At 46.1% G+C, this 25,072-nt stretch overlaps 1 protein-coding gene across 1 annotated transcript in view; it reads left to right on the forward strand.

Annotated features, from left to right (window-relative positions):
* The window catches only part of RGS6 (regulator of G protein signaling 6), a 293,534-nt gene that overhangs the window by 262,711 nt on the left and 5,751 nt on the right, over window positions 1-25,072 (forward strand). Inside the window, exon 16 of the mRNA XM_059819792.1 lies at window positions 1,423-1,512. Coding sequence (XP_059675775.1) covers window positions 1,423-1,512 — 90 coding nt within the window. The remainder of the gene's footprint in view (window positions 1-1,422; window positions 1,513-25,072) is intronic.

A 25,072-nucleotide genomic window follows, 5' to 3' on the forward strand; every position in this document is an offset into this window, starting at 1 on the left:
ATGACTTTATACAAGCATTTCTGTTGCAAAATCTTGTGCTATCCTTCAGATAGATAGTGCTATACAAATGAGGATTTGTCAGGTCTAAAAGCAAGTACGGAAATTAACCAGTAAAGATTGTTCCACACCAGGTTGTAGCTCAAAGGATGTGTTTATGCTGTGTCGTAGGAAAACCAGTGGCAGTTATGCCCCTCTTAGGACTACACCAAATAGTGCAAGAAAGCTGAATTAAGCAGTTCTTCCGTGTATAGACAGGTCATCACTAATTACCTATGATGGTGAAGATCAGGAATTCTGCTTGGCTTGTTAACACTGTGAAATAAGCTATGTGATTTCAGTCTGGTTTGGCTCTTCTAAGTTTCATGTACAATGGCTTTAGGGCAGGAGAGAATATTTCACGTTGTATAAATCAGTATAGATAAAATTGCTCATTAACTCTATAAAAGTGCTTCCTTGGGCAAAGTCTAAGAGAAATATCCAGGGTGCTCATTTTTCTCTTGAGTTCCTTTTGTGTGTTCTCAGTCTTTATTTGGTCAAAGTATTTTGATTTTATTTTCTTGGCATTTGGGATAATATCTATTACAAATCCAGGGATAATTAGGAGAAGAAGAGCTGACTGTGTTAAGGGATTCTCAGCAGGAAAGTAAAACTAAGCAAGGAAATTTAAAAAGGGTAGGCATGAAGTTCTGCTGCAATGAAACACCACTTCATAACTTTGAAGATGCACTTAGTAAGTGCTCTCAGAGCAAACTGGTAACAGTAGTTTGACTTGCTAGGAGAAAAAAGACCCTATGGGAGGGACTCATCTGACATAACTTCATACATATGATGTCGCCATCCACATCTGAGCTAGTCGTATAACCTCCCTGCGTAGTCACCAGAGATACAGGCTTTTTTGGGACATTAACAGGTTGGCTTGCTTTAAGTATGTGTCTTAAGTGGAGACAAAATGTGTCCAAGTATCAGTTCCCCTCCGTGAACAGGAGGAGAGTGCTGGATGATAGTTTAAGTATCTATGAGCGGTAAAATGAAACCTAATCTATGGGACAATTTCTGGTATTTATTTCTTCCTTCTTGAAACAACCCAGTAGTTTCAGCCTGGCTAGACACCTTCTTATAATCTGGGGACTTCAGAGAGTTGCAGTCTTTGCAGAGTGACTCTGATTACCGAATAACGTGTGCCAGCCTTTGGGGTGAGGGCCATCTCTTTGTTTTGTGTTCATACAGCCCCGGGCACAGCAGGGTCCTGCCCCAGGATGGACCTCCTGTACGCTACCACAACACAGATAATCAATAATAGCAGACTTAATTAGAACTTTGATCAGTCTCTCTTCCTTCTAATTCACTGTGGTTTAAATCCCTGTGATGTCTAAATGAGGTTTGATAACAATTCTCTGTCTCTCATTTCCTCCTGTCCCACAGGAGCACATTTACAAGCTGATGAAGAGTGACAGCTATGCGCGCTTCCTCCGTTCGAATGCTTACCAGGACTTATTGCTGGCGAAGAAGAAGGTATCTGTTGGAAAGGACATACTTGCATCTCTTAGCACCTCTTGATTCTCGCCTGCTGCTTGCTGCTAGTGTGAAAATGAAAATATTGTTTCCTTTTTTTTTCCTTTATTTAAGAAAGGAATGAGCGCTTTTGTTTTCTTCACTGGAGGCTCAGGGTATGGCATCCATATGCACAGCTTCAATGTGTGTTTTGGGGAAAACATGGTGACCCAAGGTAAAACTAATATGGAGAAGTGTTTGTCTTGCTCAGCTCTCTCCCAAACTCAGTGCAGGCAATTAAAATTGCCTCTTCCTTGTGACAAAGATGGTGTCTGGTATGAGAAGCAAAACCCATCAATCTGTTCATTACTGGTGCAAATTTCACCCATTCCTGTGTTCACCTTCCTAGCCTCACCATGTGATCTTCCCTTTGGATGCCTTACCTATAGACCTCCCCGCAGTGATTCCCATGCTCCTTTTCTCCCTTTCCTTTGCTTTTGGCTCCCCAGAGACGTTTCCTTTTCCTTGGAGACAAGAAATAATTGCAACCCACCCAGTAATCAAGAATTCCAGCCGCATTTTCTCACAGGAGAACTGGATTTGAGCTCTTTTTAGCCTTCTTGATGTCCGCATGTGCTCTGCCAGCACCATGTTTCTGCCAGGATCCCCCAGGTCAGGGTAGCAAAGCAGTGGTTATGTAGAGTTACAGCAGGTCCTGTCCAAGTGTCCCTTCTTTCTGAGGGGGCTGGGAGGTAAACCACTGATCTCTGCATTTGTGGTTGTGTTCAAATGCTTCCCGCAGCTCCTGACTTATTCCCATACGTTTGCGTGTCTGACTGTGTGCATGCATGTACACGTGTACGTGTCCCACTTACATTTGGCTTCCAGGATCGTACATAAACTGACTCCTGACTCCTGCAGCCTGAGTGTGTGGTTTCCCATCACCATCTTCCTTGCTGTTTTTCTGCTGCATTCTCTCTGTGCTGCCAAATTACATTGCATTGGCACAATACAATGAAATCCCAGTGGTATTTTTGTCCTGGTTGTCATTGTGTGCCCTAAAAGCATGCATATGGTGACAAAAGGAGACAAACCCCTCTGTCTCCTGTGCCTGGGACTACTGGCAGGTGGATTAGGGGAAGGTAATGGAGGGCAGCAGTCAGCCTTGTGTTTCAAAATGTCTGGTTTGAGACAGCATAAACCATTGTTGCTTACATTTGAAAAGGTTAGACCTGACTTAGAGTTCAGAGGCTGTGGGGAAAGGAAGAGGTGCAAGACAAAGTCTTCTGATGCTATAAAGCATAAAAACCCTTTGCCATCTTCCCACCCCTATCAGCTAACGGTGTGTGTCCCCCACCCCCAAGTCTCTCTTGAACATGTGAGGGTTCATGTGCTTCAAAGCAGGAGAGTTTTCTCCTCCCAGCTAAGCCCATTCAAACCAGAGGTGGGTTTTTTTTTTTTTACAGTCCTTGTTTGCTGTCAGATCAAGCCCTGGATGTGTCAGCGTGACATCCTCACCCCCTGCAAACTGCCGGAGGAGCAGGTTTTGGTGTCATGTTAACACAGCCGTGAAAGTAAGAATCAAGTTTCTTTTAGAAAGAGCTGTGGGTGCATGAGTAAACATAGCAAGGCACAAAAAAGGCAGGAGTAGATCTGTGTAGATGTAGCTTCACACAATGTGGGAGGGGAGTTGATGTTAATCCAGAATCTGTAAAGCTCTTCGCAATCACGTTGCATTGTGTTGGGCAAGTGAACATTTCTGAAGCAGTGTAGGTATAGAGATGCTGACAGAAAGAACATGAAGTTTCTGTACGCTGAACTACACAGTAAGATCTTTAGTACCTTTGGTGCAGCTTTGAGAAGGCATCCCTTTAAAATTCCTCTAAATAGCTGAAAAGCAGAGGGAAGGAAAAGAGAAACCCAGTGGCATATCAGAGCCTGCATGGATGGAGGATTTGGTTTAGAGCCTGCATACAAGGTCCTGGATTCACTGATGTGAGTAGAAACTCACTGCAGTTGTTTAAAACTTGATGAGTACGTCTTTCTGGAGCATGAGTATGTCTTGCCCCAAAGACGTTATCCTAACGTTGCCTGTATATCACACTGATAGGACATAGCCTTACTTTTATTACTGAAAATAAGTTCTGTCAGAAGCTTAGCATGATGGACTTAGGCTAAAAGAGTTGCTTGCACAAAGCAAATGAACGTCTCTATGTCTTGAGATTCACACATGAGTGTTTTGTGGGTAAGTTTATGTCATCTGGAATTTTTTGCACTCCAGCACTGGGTTGTGGCAAGCTGAGTGGGCAGGAGAAGGGAAAAGGTTGGCTGTGTGGCTTAAACACAGGACTGGGAGCCACAAAATCCATGCACTTCCCCTGGTTCCCCCACTTACTTTCTTGTGTGACCCTGGGGAAAAGAAGGTTCAACTTTGCCTGCTTCCTACCTTCATCTCTGTCAAATGGGAATAATAATAGCAACTTGCTCAGTGGCGAGGTGGCAAGGCTTGATTGGTGCCTCAGAACATGCTTGATGTTTTTGAGATTGGTAAGATACTGTAATTTTGAAGAGTTACTTTTTTTCCATGCTGTACAATAACCACAGATGTGGGAGCTTCCCCTCCTTGCTCTGGGAGTGCAGTAATGGAGAGGGGAGAGAGGGAGTAGAAATTATGGGTCGGGACTGAGATACAATGACAGAATTATGAGGGGCACCAGGGAGGATAAAAGGAACATATTGTTCACACCACTAACTGATGCAAGACAGTGGACATAGGCTGTGTACAGACCAGGCATACATACTTTGTTAATCCCTTTTAGATTTTTTTTCCTCCGTTCTTCCCAGTGTCATTATTACAAATAACCACAGTATTATTGGCCTCAATCCTGCAGATTCATGGTGCTCAGTGGGGAACATGAGGTTGGCCTCCAGCAAGGGTGTGATTGGAAGCAGTGTGCTGCAGAGAGGGGAAGCTGGGTGTAGCTCCCTGTCTCGCACAGAAGTCCTCCTCCCCTGCCAGGCTGGAGGAGAGGAGGGATGAGGGCAGAGCCTTGTCCTCGGGAGGAACAGCTGTACACCTGGCCCAATTTGAGCTCTGTGCCTCCATGCCCAGCCTTCACCCTGCAGCAGATAGAAATCACGGGGCCGCTGAAAGCGGCCGGCTCAGCAGCGAAGGGCTGGATGGTGCTGGGATCCCCGGCCAACTCATCGCGTTTTATTTGTGTATCTATGCAACACGCCCCACTCGTGCTGTGCAGTCAAGCGTCGACCTGCTTGTATTTCTGCTGATACGCACATTACTGCAGGCTACTTTACAGCAGATAATCACCACTGCACCACCCCCCAGCCCTCCTCCATAGTAGCCAAAATGGTAGCTGGATGTCCTTAGACGGTAGCAAGCTTCATGTCAGAATGAGTGCCATGACAAACCTCCTCGCTCGAGGCAAGAAGGAGTTTGGGCTGGGTGACTTGGCTGCAGAGCAGGGGTTTAGTCCCTGGGGATAGAGCAGTGTAGATTAATTAGTGCACCATGGAGGGAGGTGGGGGTGCACAGGAGCTTTGGAAACGGTGAAGGAGCAGCCAGGCGCATGCTCTGCTAGTTATTTTTGAGAAGGGAGAGAAAGGAACAGAAAAGACCTTGAGAAACTTTTCCATTACTCCCCATAAAGGTGAAACAATGACGTTGGTGGGCATCTCCAGCTTAGCAGGCACTTGACTGCCTGCTGTCACGGCTCCGGTGTTCATGGCAGCCTGGCATGGGGTGGCTTTGTGCCGTCCAGCCCTGCCCACAGGCAGGGGAGCGTCCCAGAAAGGCAGCTGCAGTGCAGACAGGCTGCGAAGCCACGGGAGTGAGCTCCGTCACACCAGGGGAAGAGCAGGTTGGTATTCGCTTGGTTTAGAGCATTGTTTTCCTCTCCAGCGGGTTCAGAGAAGGGTGAGTTCTCTGTGGTCCTGCACAAATGGGCACAAAACAGGTGCAAAACTGTTCCAGCCATTTGGTAGCACTGTACATGCTCTTTGCTTTCTTGCTTTGGACGGGTGTACATGACCGCCCGAGAAGCCCAGGACCTGCTCCTGGCCTTTTGCTGAGCCAGGGTCAGGGAAGTGATTATCCTTTATTTTCATTTGACACCATTCCCTCTGGAACACGTGGTTTTCACCAAGTTAAAGTTCAAAAAAAACCCACCCCAAGCCCCAAAGTCTCATACCAGAAAAAGGATTCAATAGCCAACAAAATGAATCCTGGGATGGAGAGAGGGAGGGAGAGATTTTTGCAGACCTGCAGTTCAGAAGACCAAGCCTTTGGATATATTTCCCTACCCTTTTTGAGATCCCTGGCAAAAAGTGTCAGCAAAGCAATGGCTAGGAGCTTCATGCCATGAGGGACAGGCTCCATTTTCAGCACACACCTTTTGAAGCATTGCTTTTATCCAGACCCCCTGTCCCAACTGCTCTGTATTGTCCAGGAAGGCTGCTGCTGCAGATTCTGTCCCCAACTCAGTCCCATCAGGGCACACATGACCAGTTTGATGCAGTGGCAGGACTTGGCTTGAGTGTTGTAAAGATGCTGAGCAATTTTCTCATAATTACTTTTAATAATCAGTGCCAGCTGGTTTTCATAAGTTTTTTTCTACTTACACTGCTCTGTGCCAGCAGAATCTACACAAAGGAACTTAAAATTGGGGTGGCTGGGAAAATAATTAATCGTGAAAAAAAGGAAAATTTGGAGGAGACAGTCAGCAATTAGTGGTGAGATCTATTTTTGTGCACCTACCTGGGCTGAGAGGTTTTCATCGGCAGCAGGGGTGGTTGTTTCATATTTTATCCAAATGCGTATGTCCTTTGCCATTAGCTGGTAGAGTCTGTTGGTGTATTTACTGGCAAAGACGGCCTTTTTTTCACCTAGGAGGACTGCTTGACCTGGCATGCACATGTGTTTCTCTGCCTTTGCCCTTTGCAGTTGCAGTGTGTGTTTGCGCAAAGGCTGCTGTGGCAGCTGCCACGGGTCTGGGGTCCGCAGCCTTGTCAGGCACTTCCTCCTCAGGACCCCAGATTCCTTCACAGGATTGAGAAAGAGACCTGGTCCCTTTTCTTTTTATTTTACTTTGTCATTTTTAAATTCCCTTCCTCTGCTCTGCGAGGCAGCCTCCACACCTCGATGCCGCGCTGGAGGGATGCAGGCAGGCGGTTCCCTCCACAGCAGGCTGCCAGCCACACGGTCTGCAGGCAGGAAGAGCCATACAGCCAGCACCCACACCCACTGCCATTAAAACTGCTCAAGCTGGCTCATCACTCTGCAGCCAGCTTGCCTCAGCTGCTTTTTATTTTACTAGAAAATGTCATGCTTTGACTCAGAGCTGGATGCTATGGGGATGAGCTTTCCACGCATCCAGCTGGTCCCAGGCTGCTGTCCCCATGCCAATGAATGTGCAGGGTTGCTGCAGCCTGTGTTTGCAAGGCGCTTTTGTGGGACACCATTGGTGCCCTCTATGCCTGCTTGTCTTCAGCCATGCATGTCTTCAGCCATGGTAGGGAAACAGCCTTGTGTGTGGCCCTCTGTGCTAGACGAGCCCTCAGCACCCCGGCAAGGTGCTCATCATCTTTGGAGACCACCGTCCTGCCTTCCTGCTGGGTGGGAAGCTGCATCACCTTGCTGGTAGCAAAACCAGAGACACTAAATTTTGATGGCAAGTGCAGGGGCACAGTGTGGCCCGCTTTCAGCAGGTTGCTCTCCTTTGCCCCCAGTGCACACCAAAGCTCCACTTTAAAATGCAGTTGGACCAGACACTGATTTTCCAGCCCGCAGCAATGTGACACTGCAGACCAAGTGCCTTGGTCCCCGAGGGAGCCTCGCTGAGCACTCTGTCTTTTGTCTAGGTATTTCTTCTCCTGGGTGAAATTGTGCCTTTAATTTGGCTGCCAGCGGGTCTCGCCATCCCTGCAGGAGACCAGCGCAGAGGCCCAGTGCACAGCTGTGCACTGCTGTCCTCAATCCTGCTCGTCTTGACATGTTCAGCCAAGGAGGCAGGACCGCAGCCTCTCTCTGTCACCTCTGCTGCCTTGGGGTGCAGGGACACCTCTGAGGCTTCTTAAAGGAGGGAATTTGTGCACTGCTGTTACGCTCAGCAGAAGAGTGAGGCTGACATTTCTTTTCCATTTCCTCTCCTCTCACGTGCAGGGAGAGGCAACTAACCCTTGGGTTAGCGTGTGTTAAGTACTCCTTTGGGGACCATCGGACCTGGGTACATTACTGCCTCCCTGCCAGCCAGGAAGCCTGCTTCATCGCTTGGTGCATGCTGAGACCTTGGCTCCATCCTCAGTGTTGGCTAAAATGACATGCCCCTAGCTTTCACTTTTGATACCTCTTTTGGGACATCAGAGCTGATGGTGTAACTTCCTCAAATGGTTGTAAATGGGGAGGTTGCTTGACTCTTTCTTCTGGACCAAGCATATTGCTTGTCTTAAAAGGGCTTTGTGTTCTGGTCTCTGGCGATGCAGCAGGGAAAATCAGCCCCATCTCTGCCTGGGATGCTTCAGACTAACCTCGTAGACATCAGAGAGCTGCTGTTTATGGCAGCTGTGATGAACATGCAGAAGAATCAAAATGCTTTGCCTAGACTCGCCTACACAAGTTTTCATCAGATTTATCTGATAGGCTTTTGGCTTCCTTACATCTTTGCTATCTGTTTTTGCACTGGTGCTTTATCCTGCGGGTTGTTACTGCAGCAGAATCTGTGGCAGATGACGTGGCAGGTAGGCACCTCTGATGAGCAACTCCAGTGCCATGCTTATTTCCAGTGCAATGCTTATCTCCGGTGCCCTGTCATGCATCATCATTACTATGGCTTTCCTCGATATGTAGCTCCTTACCCCCTTCACTGCAGTTTTACTTCCATCTTATCACCTCCATTTTGCTGGCTCACCGCATTAAAATAAGTTTCTCTCCTGAAAATCAGCAGTGCCCACAGCTTTCTGACTTCAGTGAGCTTTCCTTCATATTATTGAGTTTCTTCTCTTCTCCGTGACAATTTTTTTCTCTTAGATATTCCAGCAAACATGCCAATAAATTATTTAGTTCTTCCTTGTTAGTGACAATTAGATCTCCCTTGTGCCAAATGAATGAAGTGCTGCAGTGAGCAGCCTTCTCAGGGTTATGTTAAAGCCACGATGCACATGCTTGTCTTCTCGCAGTGCAGTTGAACATCTTCTTGCATATGAATAGTCCTGTACTCCAGGTACAAAAATATCAGTGCCCCAAATCTGCCTGTATCTTCCTGTGGCCTTGCACAGACTTACATACGCTGTCTTATGTTTTGATGTAGCCAAACTTACTGGAAAAGTGCTCCAACCCTCTGGATAAATACAGGAGTGTAGGTTCCCTGGCAATGAGTTCAGTGGTGGTTTTCTTCCAGCACTGTATTCACTCACACAGTGCTTCTTAACACTGTAAAAGTTACTGTGTTTTTTTTCATCTCTCTAAGCAAGTAGATGGGAGCCTCCGATCAGCTGTTTGGCAGATGTTACCCATAATCAGAAGTCCTGGCTCAAACAGCCACAGAAGGAAAATTCAATGAACAAGAAATCAATACCAATAGCTGTAAGACACAGCAATGCACAGACGCTGTTTGAACCGTTCAAAAAACTCACAGGAGAAAAGGTGACATTCTCCAAGAGTAAAAGTAGTGATGTCTCTCATTCTTTAAGGGGCTTTGGTTTCTTATGTTTGCTATTGCAAACATTGGTTTCTGCTTTTTACATTTTTTTACAACTTTTTCCCCTTGCTGCTTCCTTATATTTTGCTGCTGTTTTGAAAAACTGCATTTAAGCTGAAGGGCTGTATTTTTTTCCTCCCCAATTTTTTCCCTGTTAAGCCAGAGAATGAGCAAGGTCGTAGAACTTCTCTAGAAAAGTTCACTCGCAGCGTGGTAAGTTCCTTTTCTTTTCCCTCCTCCCTTTCCTCAGAACTTCATTTTCAGTTGGGGGGGAGTGTGGATGCTTGACTTTTTATTTCATCCTTTATTTTTGCAGCTAGCAATCTTTTCAGCTTCTCTTTTAATATGGTAGCTCATCTAAATAGTAGCTCTAAAGAAGGGGGGGGGGGGGGGCGGGCAGGAAGCAGAATTCCATAATGCCCATTCTAGCTTACCATCACTGCAAAAGCAAATTGATTTTTGTCTAGAATTAAATGCAAGGTTATCTTTTTGCTGTGTTCCCACTACAGTATTTGTTGTGGCTTTTCCTTGCGCAATGAAGTAGAAGAGCATGGTTCTCATAGTGCCATTGCAACAGTATCCGTATTGACCTCTGTGCATGGTTAATGATACCATATGTATATACACATACATATCCACCCACAGCGCTGCAGCCGCTTCCTTCATTGCCCCCGCCTGTCAGTGCTCATGTAGATCGTGATGGGCGATACCCTTTGGCTCGTTCACGATACCGATACCAGAGCGCAGTAACAGCAAGAAACACAACACTGTTAAACCTTTTAGATAAGGGGATGGTGGGATCTCAAGGGCAGTAGACAGGCATCCTCTCCTCTCTTGTCCTTCGCCAGTCTCCAACCGCCAGCCAGTGCAGCGGAGGGGGGAACTGGTCTGGCTGCGGAGGGATGCTGCAGCCCAGGGCGGCGTTGGGCACTGGCCAGGGCTGCTTCTCTCCAGCCCCTGGGGCAGGACCCCAGATCTTAGGCAAGACCCACTCATCCCACTTGCTTTCAGGGATCTGCAAGTGCAGCAGGTTTTCTAGAGAAAGGGAAGAGCAGGGAGAGGGGGCAGGAGCAGAGGCAGATGCTGAAGCAGGGTGGAGGAGCAGGGATACTGGACAGCACAGGGTGGGAGAGGGTGTGTGGGGGGGGTGGCACAGAGCAAGCGCAGGGCTAGAGCTGAAGATGCAGCAACTGAATCAGTGAGGAATTACCCTTGTGCTGCTCAGTATCGAGTACACTTTGACTTGATATGTCGTACAGTTTTGGCATACTGCTATGGTCTTCATGTATTGCCCGTCATTAGTTGTAAGGTGATACCCGGACAGCAGAGAGTCGTCAAGCAGCTGATTCCTGCAGAAACTACTGTACAGAACAATATTTCATAGAAAGTTCAGAGACCTTGTTACGGCTTTATAACAACTTTATAATGAAGGCATTGGACTATGTGTATATACAGTACCTATGCTTGCGTTTGTATGTGTATGTATGTATATTTATATATACACTATATACATACACATGGCATATAAATATAAAACATTTGGACATACAGATAGAAAAGGGGAAACTGCACAGGTAAGTGCAAGCTGTCATAGAGCAAATAAGCCTAGAGGGGATCTTTCTGATGCTGCCATGCTACTGCACAAGCAAACCCAAATGTAACACGCAGAGCTTTGTAGTATATCCACTGGCAGACTTCCTGGGGAATGTATTTATATAGCTAATGCATATGCACACATTTAAAATATGTTGATACAAATATATCACTATGCCCATCTGCATATTTACTACTTTCTAAGAGTCTGCCAGGAAGAGGAATAGGCAAGATTTTTTTTAAAACAAACTATGCAGAAATATTTACACCGAGTGGTAAATTCTATTCCCAGATTTGCCAAATATATGGAAAAGTAACTCTCACTTTACTAAACTGGCTGGGTTTATAGTAGCACAGCCAAGGACAGATTTTTCTCTTGCATTTGATTTGAAGGGTAACTTGACAAGCTCAGTTTGGGATGGTAGAACTATAATATAAGTACCTGTAAAGAAAATCATTGTAGATTGGTCGGCACTTAAGTTCATTTTTGTCTTACTGGCTAGCATACTGTAAACATTTTCTTTCGTTTTTCTTAATACAGATATAAAATGTCATTCGCTGATGGCATGGTAGCTACAAGAACTAGGAAGGGTCTGGATTTTTTATACTTTGCGTTATGGCAGTTTGTCGCTACCATCAGATGAGGAAATAGTCACTATGTTGGTATGTCGTAATGTTCTCGGAGGACAGCATTACCAAAGCTGTAACTTCATGGTGTACTCAGGGGACTAAATTAAGACGAACTTAATTCTGCATGCTCTAGTTCTCCAAAATGTGCTGTAGTTCCCCGACTGTGTAGGAGTGGAGCAATATAGCGGCCCTCGTTCCCAGAGCTCCACTATGCTTTAGTGATTGCTCATTACAGGATCACATATTCAAGCTGACCCTGCAGAGGCACACTGAAGTTAAGCATATGCTTAAGGTTTGTCTGGAACAGAGCCTGAATGCTCAGCTCTCTTCAGGAGGGGGTCCTAAGCCTATTTTGCAAACAGAAAAATATGAAGTTGGATTTCCAGTGATAGCTGTAAGAGGAATGTCCAAAACAACCAGGGCTAGAAGTTTATTTGCCTTAAGGAGCCATCGCTGAGATGCAGTTGTGGCTCCCAGACTGTACTATAAACTGCCAGTGACCCTGGGCCACCTCCAGACTGTGCTGCTCTGGTTGGCACTGGGAGGGCGCAGTAGAACCCCGGGGAAATTTTCAAATTTGGCTGTGGCATGTGACCCAGTGTTTTGGGAAATGGCTGAATTGAGGTCCTCGAAGGCTTGGCCTTACCGCAGCAGCACGTGCTCCAGGCCATGCGCCTGGTGGTGCTGGGCACTTTGGCAGATGCGCTGCCTGCTGCGGCAGCTCCCGGAGGTCTGAGCCAGCCTGGCGGGTGCTGCCCAGCCAGATGTGCCCCAAAGCCTTCACCCTCGCCGGGAAACACTGCCAAGGTTATGAGAAGTAGAAACGTAGTGCAAAAATTTGGGGCAGAACTCCAGAACTTTGGGTTTGGATAAAAATGTGAATTTTGAAGTAAATTGTATTTGAATGTCAAGATTTAAATATGGATTTCAAGAACACAATTTGAAGATTTATGTCATTTAGCAGTAACACCAGGAAAATTATAAGTCAAGGAGTAGGTCGAAGTCAGTTAACAGTGGGGAATAAAGTGACCTGGTTGTGTTTGTTCTTTCTGCACCACCGTGATTATTAGTAAGAACATGAGACTATTTAAAATGTGTTTTAAAATACAGAACAATTTCTCTTCCAGCACCAATCAGTTATTGTTTCCTACAGTACTCTGGCACTTCAGGCCTATTGAGAACCTCCCCCAAATAACTTTTAGTTCATTGTTTCTTCAAATAAAGCAGTTACTATTGTATAAAATCTGCTGTAACTTCTCAGCTGAGATAAGCAACACAGGGAAAACATATATCTAATGATGTTATGGTTTCCTTTTGCATCACTACTCAAATTCGGGGAACTTGGTTCCACTAATGGTGTAGGTGGCATAGGGCCAGAGCAGGAGCGTGGAGGTTCATGACCTTTCTTGCTCATGATGCTGTACTTACAGGGGTGCTGTCCATACCAGAGAAGGCCTGTTTGTAGCCAGAATGCCAGACATGCCCAACTCCTTAGACAGCGAGTCTTCACTTGAGTGAAAAAAAATCAGACTCTCTAGGTTTGCCTATTCTAGTTGCTTGGATCTCACCATCTCTTGTTTGAGAAAGACAAGAAACAAATACAACACTTCAGAAAAAGAAACAGTAAAGCTTTGTCAACAAACTGCAAACAGTATTGCAGGCTTTTTGTCTCTTACTTGGGTTAAACCCCTCCCCAGAAAAATCTTTCGGTGCTTCCAAATTGCTCTCCTGCACTGGGTGGAAACCTGTACAACTTGGGTTTGGGAGCGCAGACTTAATCACAGAATGACAGGGGTTGGAAGGACCTCTGGAGATCATCTAGTCCAACCCCACTACCAGAGCAGGTTCACCTAGAGCAGATTGCACAGGAATGCGTCCAGGCGAGTTTTGGATATCTCCAGAGAGGGAGACTCCACAACCTTTCTGGGCAGCTTGGTCCAGTGTTCTGCCATCCTCAAAGTAAAGAAGTTCCTCCTCATGTTTAGATGGAACTTCCTATGACCACGTTTGTGCTCGTTCCCTCTTGTGCTGTCACTTGGAGCAAGTGGAAGTCATCTTACCCACAGGCCTCCTGCTTACCTCAGAGTCACAACCCAGGAGACAGAGATTAACCCCACACCATCTGACGTTCTTTAGAAAGACACTGTGATGCACTGCTAGCCAGCCAGAGGCTTGACACCTTCAAGGGGATCAATGGGGAATAAGAAAAAACAGGGTTTTACAGAGGTTTTTTTCATACCACTCTTCAATTCCTACAAGATCCACTCTCTCATCTTCCTTGGCTTGGTACTTTTGACCAGGAGAAGGCAGCTCACGACTAATGAATGCATGGACTTTTTGCACCAAATGTTTCTGGAAGCCAGGTGCTATCTGGTCCACATTAAGCAGGACACTGACAGCAAGATTTTTCCAGGAGAATTTTCACTGCGGCGATGGTTCATCTTTTGCTTCCAGGTCCTTTCAGAGTATCAGCTGATACCTTTGTGCAATGATCCAGAAGGGGGTTGTGCCCACCACTGGTCAGGTCCTCCTGTAGCAAAGGGCATAGTTTGCAGTGCCTCCCTGTCTGGGTTCTCCTTGGAGCAAGGGGACATCTGTCTGACCCAGCGCCCAACGTGCCAGATATCCTCAACCTCCTCAGCTTACCTGCGTGAAGTCTGCAGCTGCAGCATCAGTGTGTGTTTTGTGGCAGCCCCCCACCACAGCCTGGGCAGCAGCTGTGTGGTCCCAGGACCAAATGTCATGGTCATCAGTCATCTGGTGAACGCCAAAGGGCAACATGCGCATGGTGGAGCAGTTCACTACAGGGCATGTGTTGCCCAGCACTGCTGGAGGAGCAGATTTCTTTTCTCCCCTGTTCAGGTTTTGAAGAGTCCTCAAAAATATGTGGCAGCACAGCGGTAGGTTAAACATTGCGGTCCCTGAACCCTTCAGCCCTATGCTGGGCTCCCATGCCATGAAATCGCAGGTATAAAGCTAGACTGGCTCTTCTCTGCTCTCCGCAGGGGCCCCAGGAAAGCATCGATCTCAGGGAGTTGCAGATCTGACAGTCTATTGCGTTGGAGCACTTACTAATCCACCTCATTTAAAAAATGATGGCACTGCACATGGTGGCAGGTTTATCTTATTACAATTTTCCTTTTGAATACAGCAAGGATTGACATTATGAAAGCAGAGTTAGCCTGTCTTCTCTCCCAAGTGAAGATAAATGGCATCATAAAAATCAGACATCATGTATCATATATGTTATAAATAATACCTGGTATTGAGGTAATAACTTAATTTTAAAGACACACATACACACAAATCCATATATCTACAGCTCTCTCTTCTGTCATATTTGATCATCTTACTAATTAAAAGGAGCCTGCTACACTATTTTTAGCCATGCGGTCTCAGCCTAGCTGTTTAAACCACTGTAGTTTCCCATCTGCTTTAGAAATGATTTAATAATCAGATAGACAGAAGCTTAGTTCTCGTAAGCTGAGATGATCCTTCAGGGCCAAGAGGAGAAGGAAAATATATTTTAATGAGTACATTTAGGGAAACCACTGCTGCTTTTGTCTTGCAAAGGAAGCCACCAAGTCTCTGCCTAACTTGTGCTGGTGGCCATTTAGCATTAATAAAGGGGGAAACAGGAGGGAGTTCCTTTGTTGCATCTTGCATCATCTTGAGTATTATCTCTAAAAGCAGCAATGGTTACTCCAGCAATAGCAGGGATTATATCTATGGATACCAGCCTCGGCAGGTAACTTCAAGAGATAAGTCTGGGCCATGATACTCTGACTTGAATTCAAATTTTCCTAAAATTGCTGTATTCCAAGGAAGGAATTTCCCCCGTAAGAAAACTGGTGTTAAAGTTTCCAACTCAATATCGAGGCGGTGACCCAGTGCTGAGAAGATCTCTGCATTTTGTTCCCATCTGACATTTCTTTATGAACAAAAGACACACACTTGTACAGCTTTTGAGAGGATCAGAGTTCTCAATCTTCACACTTTAAAGGACAAGAGAGTGGCCAGACCAGTGATATATTGTTTATTCAGAATTTTTCTTCTGTCTGAACTGATTGTCGTGGCACACTGTTAGTTGTTACGTACCTGGACTGAAAAAGCTCTTTACCTGAAGAATGTGAAGAAGGTCTTGTGTGGTCTCTTCCACTGCCTGAGGACAGAGAAAAGAGTTGCACAACCTGGGAGAAGCAAGAGGCGTTTGCTGGCCGAAGCCCCTTGTGAAACTCAGCTCAAGCAATGGCAGGACCCGGCAGCTCCAGGCAAAACCAACAGCCTCAGCCAGAGAGTGCCACGCAGGACTGGAGGGGCAAAGATGCAAATGCCAGACATTTGGCTGGATATTGGAGTCTGTGGGAAATCCTTTTCCCTGTGTTTTCTTTTCCCTGCCTTCTTCCTCAAGCCATAGTGGCCCAGCACATTGTATGTGGAGCTGTGATGTGCACAGGCCTGCCGTAGCTGCTTGTGTGCATGCTTGCACGTAGTAAGATGCAGGCTGTATTTTTATCGTTCATCGTTACAGTCTGTAAAGAGTATAATACTTAATGGGAAAAGGAGCCCTCCTGTTAAGTCCTAGAGGAAATGTGAGTATGCAGCGAGACTTAAAAGACTCAGGAGATTTATTTTAATGTCAGCATGGTAGAAGACACCAGATATAGAGAAGAGATGTGGTGTGAAATGTGTCAAGGAGTCAGGTATGAAAAATCAAGGAGCTTTTCCAGGTGGCAAATTCAGCTCAGTGCAGAAAGAGAATCAGGTGAAGAAGAGGTGGCCTGTGTTCAAGCTGCGCAGGAAGTAGACTGTAGATTAAGAATATAAGAATAAAAGTTTTCTAATGAGCTTTCTTTAAATAATCCTGGATGTTACGGATGGGATGTTGTGGTGTGTTTTGTTTTGTTGTTTGGGTTTTTTTGTTGTTTTTTTTTTGTAATGGTTGGACTTGATGATCTTACAGGTCTTTTCCAACCTTAGTGATTCTGTGATTCTGTGAATATTTTGTATGGGACAGCAAGTGTTGCAAACGGGTGATTTAGATAGCTTAAAGAATCATCATCAAAGCTATTAGAAAAAGTGGTTTTAATATGATGTTGTAAAAGTGCGACTTAACAAAGTTTGATGGCAAGGTTCACTCTATTACTGCGTGGAAGAAACATACAAAGGAGAATTGAATTACACTCAAGTTAGAATGATTTGCAGAGAGACTGGAGACATGAGGGGTAAGGATGACCCTCCCATTGAGTCACAAGGTTCAGAGTGGACGCCCTTGCTTTCTAAACTCCTGATGGAGCTTAGATGCAGCTAGGTCCAGTCTTAGTCTCAGACTTAGACAATGGTTTATGTCTAAAGGATTATATATGCAAAGTTTATGTAATGTTCCATTAGCATCAATTCAGCATGCAATCGAACTTACCAAGGCAAAATTAAAGTTACCATATGAAAAGGTTATGCGTTATATTGGTCGCTTACCAAAGATCTGCCATTGGTAAAAGGTCTGTCTGCCTTGAGGAGCAACCTTGAGAGGTGTCCCAGCTCAAGGGGAGATCACCGCCATGCAGCCATGCTGCCTAGCAGGGAGAGCTCAAAAAAGGCTCACTTAGGCTGTCATATTTATGGGATGAAGTGGTTAGTTCATAGTCAAATTACATGCGATGGGGAAGGTATGTATGAGACTCCTTGTACCCACAACATTCTTTGTTCCTTGATAAATGAGTCTTGGAAAAGCCACGCACTATTCATGGGTTAATCGCATGATCGGTGTTCCAAGCTCACATGCATCGATGCTCACTGTGTCGCTCTGCTCCATTGTGGATTTTCAGAGAACAGATTGAAACTAGAGGAGTTCATAGCCTGGCTATCGCTCAGGCCTTTACCTCTTCCAAAGCCTGCACCAAATCACTGCCAGTCTGGTCAAGGGGTGGAGTGCAGCTGTCACAGCAAGTCAGTGACAACTGAAGATTGTCTCAGTTCCCAGGCGTAGGTGAATAATTGAATTGATGGACTGGCCCGGCTTCATTAACCATACGAGACAGAGCTGCAGTAGGCAGAAAGCAGAAGGTGGTAAGCAGGACTGCTGTAGTCCTTGCGTTGGCAGCAGCAGGGTGGTTTGGTTTTGTTTTTGACAAGTCCCAGATTACATCCTTAACGAGTGTGGAGCCAGTGTCCCACCTTGGTTTCTCATGCAGGGATGACTTTTCCAGGAACGAGAATATGAGTGGAGATCTTGTATTTGATATAATTATCAAGCTCAGTGGCCAGGATGCTTTCTGTCTGGAGCCTAAAACATCCTTCTCCTTGCAGTGGTGCAAAATGGCATTTTCATGGTAGCATTTCCACTGCTTTAGTTTTCTTGTATCTTTTGGCTATTTCGTGTTGAACTAACCTTGGCTCAGGATTGTAAGTGCATCCCAATTCAGCACCCAGTGAAACCCAAAGAAGCCCCACATTTCGTTTCAGTTCCATGTGTATCTATTCATTTTCATTATACAGCTATGAAAGCCTTAGCATCTACCCTGCCTGCCTGGCTGTCCCTTCCTAGATCCTGTCAGCAGTCTTCTCTTCCAGCTCTGTGTTGTTACCCTTATGCTTCCCTGCTGCCCCTTTCCCATCTTCCTGATCCTCAGCCTCATCCCTTGGCCACTGCTTCTGCCTTTTGCGGGTTTTTATGTTCTCTCGGTTTGCCTGCTGTTGGATCAGAGTCCAAGTCACACTCTAACTGTCCTGGTCCTATTCTTAATTCACAAGTATGGTGTCACATGCATTAAATGTGTTGATGGGATCTTATCTTTCTCAGGTGAACTGTGTGGTATTTTGCACAGCTGTGCATGACTGTGATGTATTGCAAATACTAACCATGAACGCAGTGAAGAAGGCATAAGGCTGGAGAAAGAATTGCTACTTGATAGCATCAGGGTTCTCTTTTTAACCGGTTCCTTGATAATCTCATAGAACTGTCATATACTTACCAGATTTCCCACTTTTTCACTTTGCCAGCTCTACCAGCTTGCATAAATAGATAGCAGCATTTGAGGGCATGGAAAGTATTCACGACCTGCAATATAATAAAGACAAAGGTTTAAGCCATTATAGGTAGAGAGTAGTGGTAGAAAAACTGGAAAGTATAAAAAGGTGATACAGTGAGATGCTGGTGAAGTGGGTATCAGAACAGACAGCTAGAAGGGAAGGATATAGGAATGGATCCCAAAGTTTCTTAGATTTGGCACCAAGAAAAGACATTTGGGAAAAGGGTTATTTTTATCTTTGGAAGATATTTTACTTAAAAAAAGATGTGCTTGCTCCACTACTCCAGTGATTACCAAATACTGGCTTTTATTGGGAAAAGGTACTTGGCATTACATAGGTGATGGAAAGCATCAGAAGGTACCCAAAGTGTCAGGGGATCCAGTCAACATTTACAACCTATAGTCTGATTGTTCTCTTATGTGCAATAACTAGTCAGTGTCAGTACCTAACACTGTGGAGGACCGGGTGCATGGCCTGCACAGTGCACGTATTGACTGGTTGCTGCATGCTTGAATACGTCGCATCTATTCCTGGTATCAGCATAGTACCTTACCTGGAAAATGTCTGTGCTGTGTAGGCTTACGCTACATGCTCATCAGTTTGGTAAGCGGTGGGTTGCATGTGTTGCATGTGTGCTGCGTAGTCTGTTCTGTATACAGGGGCTCCTTTAAAGGATAAGTATTCATCATTTCTAGTGGATAAGTTATTCTTCACTTCCCTTCCTAAAAACACCGCTGTGTAGTGCTGCTGGCGCAGAATGGCAGCTGCCTTTCGCCCCCGAAGTCGGCACCTTCCAGCGGTGGGTGAGTGATCCCTGTGCGTATGGTTTGTGAAGTGCTTTGGGATCCTTTCTGGATGGAATGCACTCTGTGGAGCTCAGGATATACTTACTGTTCATTTACTGTCTTTTATTCTAGCCACATACAAACTCTGAAGATAAAAGTTGGTACCTTCCCACTATAGACAGGTTTAGCTGCTAGCTGCAGATACCGAACCAGGACCTTAGCAAGGTATTTGGGGGGAGGGCAGGCTTAGACCCTGCTGTGATTTCAGCCAAGCTTATTCTGATACTCCAGAGGGGTTTGATGTTTCAGTGGTGTTTCTGTTTTCCTCTGACCGTGCAAGGTATTTACATATCTGGTTCCCAGTCCCACTGAAGGGATTTAAAGTCCATTGCACACAAAGGAGAGAACAGAACCGCACCCTGCCCAAGAGCTAGACCAGCAACATGCAGTAAGGGCATTTTCTGAGGTGGCTTGAAAAAACACTCTACTACACCATTGTATACTGGCTGCAGTGATCCATCTGTGCCTCCGTCTTCCTATATTTTTTTGTTGGAGGGAGGGACGGGCCCTGGATCCGTAGCCTGAGGCTGCCCACCTGGCAGGGCTGTGCTGAAGTGCCCTCCTTCAGTGTGGTGAGTTTAAGCAGTCCGTAGGCGGCTTCAACTAATGCCAAAATTGGCTCGAACACATTCTCAGATACAAGGAGCCCAGACTGCTCCACAGCAGAAGAGGATCTTCCTCCCGGTGCTGGTGGGATGGTAGAGGAGAGCTCCAACCGTTATGAAGCTGTTCTGGGACTGGGTGAGTACAGGGCATGTGTCAGCTCCTGGTTTGTGCCGTACGCAGCGGTGTGCTGGTATTTCTCAAAGCAAAGTGCAATGCCCTGCTTAGGAACCTTAGGAAATCCTCACAAAATAAAATGGGTATGAATGATAGCAATTTTAATTGGCCTGCAGCTCTGAACTGTTCCCATAGTGATCTAAGCTGGAAAAGGAAAAAAGCAGTATCAAATGTAGGAACCTAACCCATGGTTGCTCAGCTTCACTGCCATCAGCAGTAACGGCAAGAAGCTCAGGTAACTTGTCGGTCAAGCCTTACAAGAGGAGTGGGGCCCACTCTGCAGGAGTTTGGGGGTAACTCGTGAGACCGTGCTGGTGAGAATGGGAAAGCACCCTGCGCGCCGGGAGCAGCCGCTCCCCTGCTTACCCTCCACAGCCACTTTGCAGCTCCTGTTTTCAGTCTGTGACAGCGTGTAATTGGTGGTATTGTCCAGCACATTTTGTGTGCTAATTTATGTTATATATGTTCATAGTTTATGTGTCTGTGTTTATTTTGTGTTGAACTAAGTTATTTTCCTTTATTGTTTATGTTTTTAACTGTGTTTCGCATTTAACTTCATTAATTTATGTTACTTTATCTTATGTTTGCAATGTATCTTTTAATGAAAAAAATCTAATAAAAAGAATATTTTTAAAATGACACAAAAGTAAAATTTCCCCAAGATCTGCAATGTAATATAACATTGAAAACCAAACCGTGCTGGCAGGGCTGGGGCCCTGGCAATCTGTTTCTTCAGAAGTAAAGTTTGGGGGCAGGACGTTGTCTGCCCACTGCCAAAGTTCTTGTAATACGTTAGCTAAAATGTAGGAAATCTGAGCAGTGCCTGTCACCATGAGAAAAACCTCAGATTCAAGCAGATGGAAGTAGGGTTTGCTCATCTCCAGCGGAGATGCAGATGCACCCCAGTCCTCCACTGGGGGTCTTACAGAGGGACGGGGCAACGCCGCTCCCTGGGAGATGGCTTCTCCTCCAGGAGCGTGATGCTTCTGGCTGGAGCAGATTGGGCAGCAGGCTGGGGAAAGGACAGCCCTGAGCGCGAAAGAGGGGTAGAAAGCAAGAAGTGGAGTCGGCTATAGCAGACAAAGTCCTAAGCTGGTGAGTGGAGAGTGTGGAGGTGAACAGTCAGCATGAAAGCATTTTGGTCTGTATTGACACGGCAAAAAGGGGAGCCTGCGCTGCCATACCAGAAGCTCCCCACATGCTTCCTCTCCCTCGTCGCTGCAGCCGCAAAACTCCCTATGGGATAAATCCTGCCTGGGTGTTCAGGTAAGTTGTTGACAGTGTGCATGGGGGTGCTGGCTCGTGCATGCTGCTGGTGGTGAATGTCTGCATGCTAGATACACGAACTGCACTCTGTGCTGGGCAGAGCACGTTAATGTTGTGTGAAACCACAGGTACTGGACAAAATAAAACTTTCTATTTGAAATTTTTAAAAATAGATAGTTTACAGCTTATGCCTTCTCTCCCAACTGTGTAAAGTGCTGGTTTTGGTAGATAAAAGCAAAGAGCAAGATGGAAACTCGGGTGGCTCATGCAGGAGGTTTGAAAAGAGTGCTGTTTACTTTGTTGTGTCAAATCCCAGACATCTTTTTTTTTCTCTTACTTGGCTTCTTGCCTACATTCAATTGCTGAATTCTGCTTCATTAAAATAATTGCTAATTGCATTTTACACTTCAGTTTAGTAGCTGCTGAGCAAAGGCTCAGCCATCAAAGATGCTAAGCATCTCCCATGACCTACAGGTTAATCTTCACTTCACTGGGCCTCAGTGAGAGCCCTGATGGTCCCCAAGTGCCGAGGTCTGGTCCTCTGCCTGACACGTAGCCAAGCAGTAGGATGGGCCACATCCTTGGAAGTCAGATTCTGGGGAGCACTCATAAGGTTTATTAAGAATTCCGTGACATTTTCCTTAGGTTACTCCAAACTCAGATTTTACACTGCCTCTAAAGACCCCTCTAAAGGGGTAAAAAAAATCATTCATTCAGCTGCATAGAGAGAACCAGACGTTACCTTTACCAAGATGCCGTTGAAGCTGCCCTTGATCCTTGCCTGAAAGCTGTGTTACAGCTCAGCTGCTTGCAGGGAATGAGAGAAAAGAAAGCCTTCCTGCATCCAACAAGACACACAACATATGTCCTACAACATATGCCCTACTGCTTGTGCTATGTTGTTTGAGCGACAACAGTCTGGGTTCTTAATTGTTGTAACCCTAATTAGTAGTGACAAATATTTTGCAACTGGACGACTGGGGATTTCTTTATAGGGTTTATACCCCATGTAAAAAGTTTACTCCTTACATCCACGCTAATCTTGCTTAAGTTATTCAGCATATGTGTATGATAGAGTAAAAGAAGGACTGTAGTGTGCTGAGCTTGAAATCCTATGCTTTCCAAATCCCCTGCCAGCACAGCTTAGATGAAATTTCTGCTGGAAATAAGGCAGGAGTTGTCGACATTTTCTTTTAGTGGGGAAAGGAGAGGTAGAAATGTGGGGGAAGCCACTGGTTTCATGCTATACAAAGATGTGTGGAAGGAAAAAAACATTCATTTTGGTTGAACCTTTTTAAAGAAACTAGGTGTTCTTTGTGCCAAACTTTCGCATCATAATAATCCGAAACTTCCTCATTCTGTCAGAGATCCCTCCGAGGGAATCCCGGCCGAGTGTCGGATGAGACCCAACATGACCTCTTGGGCCTGAACTTTTTTGGCATGTATTGCATCCAACTACAAACTGATTTAGCTACCTCCAGCTTCTCAGAGCAGCCTTTCACCTGACTGACTTGGGCGCTCACGCCACAGAAGCCTCAGGGAAGGGTTGCAGAATTGCAAAAAATACAGGGGTGCATCTCACCTCCGCTGTCTCGAGGCAGGCTACCCTCGCCCGGTCACCCGGCCGCCTCTTCTGGGCAGAGGAAAGCGATGACGCTAAGGCACGCTGATGCCATCCTGGGCTGTTTGGCCATGGACGCCCTCCTGGCGAGCAGGGGCAGGTGGGTTTTGACGGAGAGGCTGAGGGACGTGGGAAGAGCACAGGCTGTCTGGGGAGTGAGCTGCTGCGCCATCCCAAAGAAGCTGTCGCATCTGCTACACTTCAACTTTTATCAGTCGGCTGGCACAAACCTTTTGTGTCTCTTGCTGGACTTTGTGCCTAAGAAGCCCTGGAGCGCTAAACCAGAAACAGAGGTGCCATGGACCAGCACCTCAACTGGTGTAAATCAGCAGCAGTTCTCTGAAAACAACTGAGTCATGTTGATTTACCTCAGCAAGTGGATCCCAACCAGCATTTCCACCTGTAACACAAGTTTACTCCCTTGTGCATTTTAGTAACAGGAAACAGATACCAGTTTTCCTAATGAAATGCAGTTTTTTCCTGATTATCTTCTTTTTTAATGAGGATCCCTAAGATGGGAGACTCCCAAACCAATTGCCCACATCCCGCCCACCTCCAGCCAGCAGATGTTTGTATCGCTCCGACCCACACTTGTCTCTGTGTTGAGTTGGAACAAAATCCTCTACATCAGTATGCCTGTAGTCAGGGGCGTCCTCGGTACCAAAGCCGAACGTTACACTTACTTACACCCCAGCGCTTCTGCTTGTAGCCAAAAATTTCACGGCATTAATCCCTGTATGTGATCCCAGGGATCCTTTCACCATCTGTCTTATCACAGAGGTGGATATGACAGCCGAGCGGACAACACCGCTGCCTGCTTCTCGCTGTCTTAAAACAGAGCTTCTTGCACCCATCTGTTTGCGTGTCCCCGGGCGCAAGGCAGTTTGGCACCTCGCCGTTCCCTGACGCAGTTATCCTTCCCGGACAGCCGGGCTCTGCACCGGGGACCCATCCCAGCCTGCAGGCGGGAAGTTTGCTGCAGAGCCAGCAAGTGGGCCTGGGTTCCCAGGCTAACTCCTTTCCTGCGAGACATGGATCCCACCGCCTTTGCCCACAGAGGGAAGCAGTTCCCGCAGGGAAACCCATGAGTGAGGTTTTGCTCTGTGCAAACCATGGCCATTAGCCCCGTATCCGATCCACCGCCTTCTCCAGGGCAGCCTTTCTGTCAGCTGCCCTCCCCTCGGCTGGGCCCAGCACCGGTGTTTCCCCCTTCCCGCTTTGAATATGCGCACAGCAAATTTGGGGCTGGATGTGGAACAGCGTTTGTGCCTCACCCCCGCTGGACCCTGACGCAGGGAGCTGGTGTACCCCCAAGCCGCCTGCCTGTGAGAAGATAACAAGAGGAACTGCCTGTCGCAGATTAGTTAGAGTCTGTCTGAATAGTCATTATACAAACTCAAGGCTTTTTTTTTTTTTTCCTAAGGAAGTATCCAAATATAGGTAGAAACTAACATTTTTTTCCTGAAGCCAGCCATGTTGTTCTTCTGGAAATTAATAACCACGTCTTTACCTCCTTCTTCCTATAAATTGGATTCAGGAACTGGTAACTTCTTAGCACTCTTTCTCTGGAATTCTTTAATGGCAGCAAAATGACAGCCACAGTTGCAGCCCCCCCCACATTGCCACATTGCCCTGTGAAAGACTTGGCCACTTCCTGAGGTGGCACTGGGCCGAGCTTCCCAGAAGTGCATTTAATAATAATAATAATAATAATAATAATAATAATAATAATAATAATAATAATAATAATGAAGAATTTGATTTATAGTGAAAGAAAGCACGCATGCCTTAAATGGCAGTGGTGGTGGCATGTCTGCTGAGCTCCGGGAGGCAGCTGGTCCTTCCCGAGCCGTGCCCTGGGTGCGAGCTCCATTGTAGAGATGGAGGAGCCACAGAGCCGTGACTGGCACTCTCGTCCTGGGCAGGACAGTCCAAATGACGACGGTGTTTCCAGCAGCCAACTGCCGATATACAGAAAGCGGCCAGATTAGGCCATGTGTGTTTGTGCAGCCGAGCAAATTATTTGGTAAAAGGCACACATCTGAGTAATGAAATGAGGCTTCTGTAGGAAACTGTTCGATCCTCCTGGTACAGACCTAAATGGG

The sequence above is a fragment of the Gavia stellata genome, chromosome 7, assembly GCF_030936135.1.
Source record: "Gavia stellata isolate bGavSte3 chromosome 7, bGavSte3.hap2, whole genome shotgun sequence".
NCBI lineage: Eukaryota > Metazoa > Chordata > Aves > Gaviiformes > Gaviidae > Gavia > Gavia stellata.